Here is a 6,905-nt window from a genome sequence, read left to right as displayed (position 1 = left end):
ACATTTAAAACAGCATTTATCTTGGTAAATAAATAGCTAAATAATCATCAATTATAATTATTTTTAATTAATTTTTAGTTACAGTATAAAGTTGTAAATTTTTTGAATAATTTCTTACTTACTCAATTGAACGTAAAACTATGCTTCACTTCAAACTAAATATGCTGTTGAATAAGAAATGACGTTTACAATAGAAAAGATTTATTGTTGTGGTTTATGGGTTCTGCCTCTAAGGGTCCGCGCGGTTTATTAGGAGGACAATCTTTTCTACGCTGATAGTACATACATACATACTTAAGTTATAGCTTCAAGACACCAAAAAACGATAAGACCTAGAAACTTGAAATTTGGTATGTAAGTTACTTGTCCGTAGGGGACGCAGCATGAAACAATTGGTAAAAATCGATCGAACTGTTCGGCCGCAAAGACCAAAAAGCGGCCGCAAAATTATGTATATGGTTGAAGATACAATAAATTTATGAGGATAAAAGTTATTTAGAATCATGAAATATACCTTATTTTTTTTAAACAGTAAAATGTGATAAAATAAAAATAATAATAGATACCGAACTAATCAAAATTGCACCCCGGACTTGAACCCGTGACAACTATGATCTATTTCGCGTGTTCCGGCAGGTGGCACTAACGCAAACGTTAGGTTTGCTACTCGGATTTCCAACACTAAATTATTGTCGTAAAAATGTTTTCCAAATAAATAGGATAAGGAAAGTCGTGTGATGTTCACACCAGATTTTTATGTAAATAACAAGAAGCTAGAATAAAATTTTGAAAAGGGATTATTTTGTAAAAAAACTCAACCTAGGTATTCTAGGTAAGCGAAACAGTCCTTCAATGCATTAAATATTTATTAAATTATCATTAATGTTTTAAGTATTTAATTACTAACACACTTGTAATCTTCATACGTTTCAGCATTTGGACACACATCAATCACAGGATACAACACCCTCTTCACATTGTTATACTCCTCGCAAGTGTAATATTCCATAGGTTTCCCCTTCAAAGCTCCACTATCTCCCGCTTTTCCACACAATGGTACAGGCAGTTCATCCGTTTTACACCCATTGCCCGATAATTTCACATCACAAACCCCTGTTGCAATATTATAACCCAAACCTTCCTCACACCGACTTAAATATGCCTGAAGCCTATTTTGCCCCAAATCGACACACATAACGTACTTATTACAGTAGAAGGGGTCGGGGAAAATACCCACTTTTTTACAAGGAAAGGCCAAATCAGCGACGCCGTCACAAAAAGGGTCATAGTCATTCGTGCATTCCCCTTTGAGACATTTTTGGCCTGCAGGACAGGTCTGGACGAAGTCTTTGGTGAAGGTATGGTCATTGTTTTCGATACAGGCCACTAAATCGGTGCAAGTTTCGCAAAGGAGGCCGGCTGAAGTACAGTTTTTGGTGGGTTGGCGCATGAGGGAGGCGCGGTAATCGACAAGGGGGATGGCGTGACAAAAAGTTACAAACTAGAATTTATTTTGGAAAAAATCAAATTTGTAATTAATGAATACTTACAAGAATTAACAACGCTGTTTGCTTCATTTTTGATTTTGACGATTGTAGTACCGTTTTGAGAGTTTTTATACGCAGAAAGGTTTTTTAATCTTGTCGGTTTAACGGCGAGATCAAAAGTTTGTGTTGCAATTCTCCTTGTAACGATTTTTTGATAATTACTGGAGAATTAATGGCAAACTCATGTATTGTTGTGTGACGGCATTAACAAAAATTTGTATTTTAATTTACTGATAATTGATGAGCAGCTTTTCAAAAAAATCTTATTTTTGCATGTTTAGTAACTCATAAAGTACTTAATTTTTGGAAATACGTTTTGTAGACTCATTTTTGTGATTTATTTTTGCCATAAAACGAAAAAATTGAGTTTTTGCTCAGAATTTTAATGGAGATTTAGAGTTGCCAGAAAGATATACCGTGTTTACAACTTAATCCGGTATCTACCTTTCACTAATTTTTGTCTAATCGCAAACCATCATTTCTAGACCCCAATAAAGGGAGGTAAATATTTTTCCTCAATGCTGAGCTTGGCCCGTTTTCGAATACTTGTGCTTGTTACAGTGTTATGTTCGGGCATAAACTTATTAAAGAATCAATATCATAAAAGGTTGTAAACACGATAAATCTTTCTATACCCTCTTTATACTCTTTTTCATATTAAAGTGCATCAAGTAGGTTGTAGAAGTCTAAATGCATCTTTAATTTAAGGTCGATTCCATAAAAAGTGTCATTAATGGCATCTAGAACAACTTTAATCACAATAATTTTTATGTTTGCTATCCTTTTATGTTAATTACGTTGTTAATTTGAACTATATTTTGCTACCTGGAGTAAACATTTATTTGAAAAAGTAATTTTTAGAGAAGATTGGGGTTAGGATTATTTGAATTTTTGCATGGTTACCACCTTAAAATGATCCTTTTTGACTACTACTTCGATGTTCGTTAATATGAAAACGAGTATAGTTGTGAATCCGTAAAACGGAACAAAAACATTGAAATTTCAATGAAATCACTCTCATTTATTTTTGATTTTTTATGCTCAAACAAAAGAAATAAAGTATATCATTTAGTCAATCGCTAAACACACCACACCCAATTTGTGCTAATCTATAATCTAATATTGTAGTTTAATCTTTATTTTCTCACAATGATAAAATAAATTAACGGAGCTGTGAGTACAAGTGGAGTGGAAAGTTAAATGTATCAGGTGTTTAATATAAATTTTCTAGAATCATTTTATTATTAGTCAGAGATTCAAGTCCGAATCTACTTTTGGATGTAAATAATAGATATCTCAAAAATAGATTCGCTTTTATTAAATTAGGTTTTTTTAACATTATACAGGGTGCGCCAGAACTCGCGCCCCAGATAATTTTTAAGTAAGGCTAGATACCAGGAACATGAAGAAAATGTTTAAAAAATTCTATCTGTCAAAAAAATTTGACATTTATTTTTTGACATTTCACATTTTTTATGTCTATTTAATGATACTGATAATTTTGTATATGTTTTTATACAATTATTTAGTAAAGGTACAAACATTTTGCCAATAAAAGCCACAAATAACATTCAATAGAGTTACAATTTAGGATACAGCTTTTTTGTTTCCTCTTTTAATAGTCTATAGCAAAAAAAAAAAAAAAACTTGGAAAATTATTTTTGCAACAAAAACAAATAGAGTCAAAGTGCAAACATTAAACCCTCATAACTTCGAAATCTTTATAGATACTTTTTTTTTAACGTTTTTTCCATGTTCCTGGTACCCTATCTTATATGGCATTTTTCTCTGGGGCGCGAGTTTTGGCGCAACCTGTATATTTATTATAAAAAGGCAAAACATTAAAATACATTGAACACATAAAGGGTGTCCCATAAGTAATAATGAGCCTGAAAATTAAAAAAAAATCAATGATCGCTAATTGTTCCTTTTCAAAAAGTTTCTTTAAATCGCGAAATAACTGACCTACTACCTTTTTTTTGGTAATGGTACAGTAGAATATAAGGAATATGAGTATGACCATCTATACGCATATTTTGATTACTGGATTATAAAGAATATTTTTATGTAAACAAGAATACAAAAAGTTCCTTTAACTAACAAAAAACGCGCAAAAATATGGCAGCGAATTATGCACCAATCTATTAAGTAAACCAAAAAATGGAGGCAAGTGGTTTTAAAAAAATATTTAAAAAATAATAATTACTTAATTTTTGAATTTTTGAGAATGAAATTTGACAATGGCAACTTCTAAGTATAAAAAGTATGTAAATAGTAAGTCGTAATCTTTAGATTATTGCGTTTGTAAAAAAATAATTTTATAGTGGGTTGCTATTTTTAAAAATAACAAAATTTGCCAAAATCATCAAAAATCGAAAAATTTTAATTTCATGTAGTTTTTTTTAATAAATAGTCTATGCAAAAAACGTTTGGTTGCAAACTTTCTGTTCACTTTGTATATAAAAAATTTTATTCTTTTCACTCCTTTAATGCTTTTTGAAATAGATTTTGTTTTTAGATATCAATGTTTTCTACATTCTTCTACGGAAAAATTCGAACTTTTGCTCTGATAGTAACCTTCACTGATCTTATTTTCTGTTAGGATAAATAAATAGTTAATCCTGCTACAAATACCACCTACTGTTCTAGTCATTGTGTAATTTTGATTTTATTAAGTCACCAATAACTTCAAATAACTATTTTTTTAAAGAAATGTTCTCAAAAATATTCAAAAAAATTGAAAATATTTACATTCAAGGTACCCCAGAACTCGCGCCCCAGAGAAAAATGCCATTTAAGATAAGATACCAGGAACATGGAAAAATGTAAAAAAAGTCATGAGAGTTTACATTTCGCACTTTGACTTTATTTATTTCTGTTGGAAAAAATTTCCAAGTTTTTTGCTAGAAGAGGAAACAAGGAAGCTGTATCCTAAATTGTAACTCTCTCTAATGTTATTTGTGGCTTTTATCGGCATAATTTGTGTACCTTTACTAAATAGTTGTGAAAAATCATCTACAAGATCATCAGTATTATTAAATAGACATAAAAAAAATGTCAAATATCAAAAAATAAATGTCAAAATTTTTTGCCAGATAGAATTTTTCAAACATTTTTCAATGTTCCTAGTATCTTATCTTATTTGAATTTTTTCTCTAGGGTACGAGTTTTGGCGCACGCTGTAGGTTAAGAGTCTTATTTTATTTTAACGCTAAAATCAATTAAAGTAAAAATAAGAAACCATTTGTTTTAAAAGGTGAAATTAAACAAGAAGTTAATTACAACATTTTATAATAAATATTTTAATTGAAAATATTAGACATGACGTACCGCAAAACGAAAGTTTTTACAATCTTTTACAATCTTTTACAAAAGTATTGTTTTATCTCTTTCCAAGTACCAAATTTTAAACAATACTTAAAATTATAATATTTCACACCTGTCGTCAAAATCATCGATTATAGTTCACCAGAATTAAGATAAATTAATATTTCGTCACCGCCAAAGTCAATATAAATAACTTCCACAACTCATCCAGACAACTCATTATTCCTCACCAAAATGAAACTATTCACATTTTTAACAATTGCGATTGCCTTTGCTTCGGGTAAGTGCCATAAACGATCAAAGAAACATCAATTTTTTATTTTCTTAAATTAGCAAAATCGGGTACTAAAATTGGCCTCCGCACCTTTCACCGCCCGAACCCTCGTATAATTAACGGTGATGACGCCGCCAAAGGCCAATTCCCTTACCAAATCTCCTACCAATGGGGAATCCTTGGCCTCCACGAACACGTCTGTGGAGGCTCCATCCTCTCACCCACATTCATCCTCACTGCTGGTCATTGCGTCACTGAAGTACCATCACAAGGAGAACATCGAATAGTAGCTGGAATAACAGAACTAAATGAGCAAAACAACGAAAGACAGGAAATCCAAGTCGTGGAGAAGATCGTCCATCCTGACTTCAATGGAGGAGTAGGACCCAATGACATTGCTTTACTCAAATTAGCAACACCACTAGAGTTCGGAGATTTGGTACAACCAGTTGTGTTGCCTGAAGCAGGCTCTGAACCTACAGGAGACTCAGTTTTGACAGGTTGGGGGTCCACCTCTACTACTATTATACCGAGTTTGCCCAACCATTTACAAACTGCTACAGTTCCGATCTTGTCTTATGACGGTATGACCTAAAAATGGATTAGTTAATTCATTAATCAGTTGTAATTTTTTTAACAGATTGCAAAAAAGCAGTAGATGCTCTTCTTGACGAAAATCAGGAAGATCCCCTATCTGAAGTTTCAAATGTTTGCACTGCGCCATTATCTAAGGGTGAAAGTGCCTGTTTGGGTGACAGTGGAGGCCCATTGGCCCAGAATGGTACCATCGTGGGTATTGTCTCCTGGGGATTCGTACCATGTAGCTATCCCGAGGCACCGTCAGTTTACACCAAAGTTAGCAATTTTGTTGATTTCATCAAAGAACATGTTCACGATTTGTAAATGTGATAAAAATAAGAATAAAGTGTTTAAAAACAGAATCACGCAACTTTTTTTGTTTTTAATGGACCAAAATTTAAAAAGGTACAATAACACAGGGCGACAAAAAAGTCATGTCGTGACAACTTGACAAATTTTATATCATTTTGTTCGTCTCAGTGAGACAAATCAAATGCACTAAAAAAATTCAAAAAGTCCACACACTTTGAACTAAATAATTTTTTTCTAATTTAAATAAATTTTAAATACTTTAACTTTAAAAAATCATTATTCAATAACTATTAGGCCGATTTCCGTCAAATGAAGACCATTCTAAAGGGATGGCCTTGCCCTTTAGGATGATATGCAATTTGAAATTTAATATTTGCAAATTTTTCTTCGAACAGTGTTCGAAGAAGTTCAAGGTAAATCGGAAAAATCTAAGAAAAATCCTACAAATAATTTTTTTCATCTTCGCCTAGAGCATCTATTTATTGGTTGTAATCCAAATTTTTTATAGAATATACCGAGTAGTTTTCAAGATACGATTTCTTAAAGTTAACGCTTGCTAATCAAGCATTACTCCATATAGGAGAAATGCATGTTAATCTTACTTAAAATTGCATTTTTATAAAAGTACTTGTTTTAAGACTCTTTTTTTTAGCAAAAGAAGCGTCTTAAAACAAATACTTTTATAAAAATGCAATTTTAAATAAGATTAATATGCATTTCTCCTAGGTATATGGCGTAATACCTGAATAGTTAACCTTAACTTAAAAAAATCATATCTTAAAAACTACTCGGTATATGATTTAAAAAATTTGGAATCATACTAATAGAAAGATGCTCTACACGATGGTGACAAAGAAAAAAAAATT

The 6,905-nt window shown here is 31.6% G+C and overlaps 2 protein-coding genes across 2 annotated transcripts; one reads left to right on the top strand and one right to left on the bottom strand.

The window, feature by feature from the left end:
• Positions 1 to 848: 848 nt before the first annotated feature.
• LOC123008969 lies at positions 849 to 1,644 on the bottom strand. The gene is made up of 2 exons (XM_044405052.1): positions 1,551 to 1,644; positions 849 to 1,501 (listed from the first exon to the last, which is right to left on the bottom strand). Exons 1-2 carry the CDS (start codon positions 1,575 to 1,577, stop codon positions 896 to 898), a joined length of 633 nt encoding a protein of 210 aa, XP_044260987.1. The 5' UTR covers positions 1,578 to 1,644; the 3' UTR covers positions 849 to 895.
• Positions 1,645 to 5,102: 3,458 nt separating this feature from the next.
• On the top strand, positions 5,103 to 6,051 carry LOC123008967 (trypsin-1-like). The gene is made up of 3 exons (XM_044405050.1): positions 5,103 to 5,154; positions 5,208 to 5,732; positions 5,789 to 6,051. The coding sequence occupies exons 1-3, from the start codon at positions 5,109 to 5,111 to the stop codon at positions 6,049 to 6,051; spliced, it is 834 nt and encodes a 277-aa protein (XP_044260985.1). The 5' UTR covers positions 5,103 to 5,108.
• The last annotated feature ends 854 nt before the right edge of the window (positions 6,052 to 6,905 follow it).

This window comes from Tribolium madens, unplaced genomic scaffold, assembly GCF_015345945.1.
Source record: "Tribolium madens isolate multiple individuals breed KSU strain unplaced genomic scaffold, Tmad_KSU_1.1 Scaffold_71;HRSCAF=194;Tcas5.2_LG6, whole genome shotgun sequence".
Taxonomy (NCBI): Eukaryota; Metazoa; Arthropoda; class Insecta; order Coleoptera; family Tenebrionidae; genus Tribolium; species Tribolium madens.
The sequence above is the reverse complement of the archived record's forward strand: the minus strand, read 5'-3'. Positions and strand labels throughout refer to the sequence as shown.

What these genes read in the sequence shown, in the direction of transcription:
- LOC123008969 (XM_044405052.1), bottom strand. Translation starts at nt 1,577, where the DNA reads ATGAAGCAAACAGCGTTGTTAATTCTT. An exon ending in AAACAGCGTTGTTAATTCTT is followed by an intron (nt 1,502 to 1,550) that starts GTAAGTATTCAT and finishes AATAAATTCTAG; the next exon opens with TTTGTAACTTTTTGTCACGC.
- LOC123008967 (XM_044405050.1), top strand. Translation starts at nt 5,109, where the DNA reads ATGAAACTATTCACATTTTTAACAATTGCGATTGCCTTTGCTTCGG. An exon ending in TGCGATTGCCTTTGCTTCGG is followed by an intron (nt 5,155 to 5,207) that starts GTAAGTGCCATA and finishes TTCTTAAATTAG; the next exon opens with CAAAATCGGGTACTAAAATT. An exon ending in TCCGATCTTGTCTTATGACG is followed by an intron (nt 5,733 to 5,788) that starts GTATGACCTAAA and finishes TTTTTTTAACAG; the next exon opens with ATTGCAAAAAAGCAGTAGAT.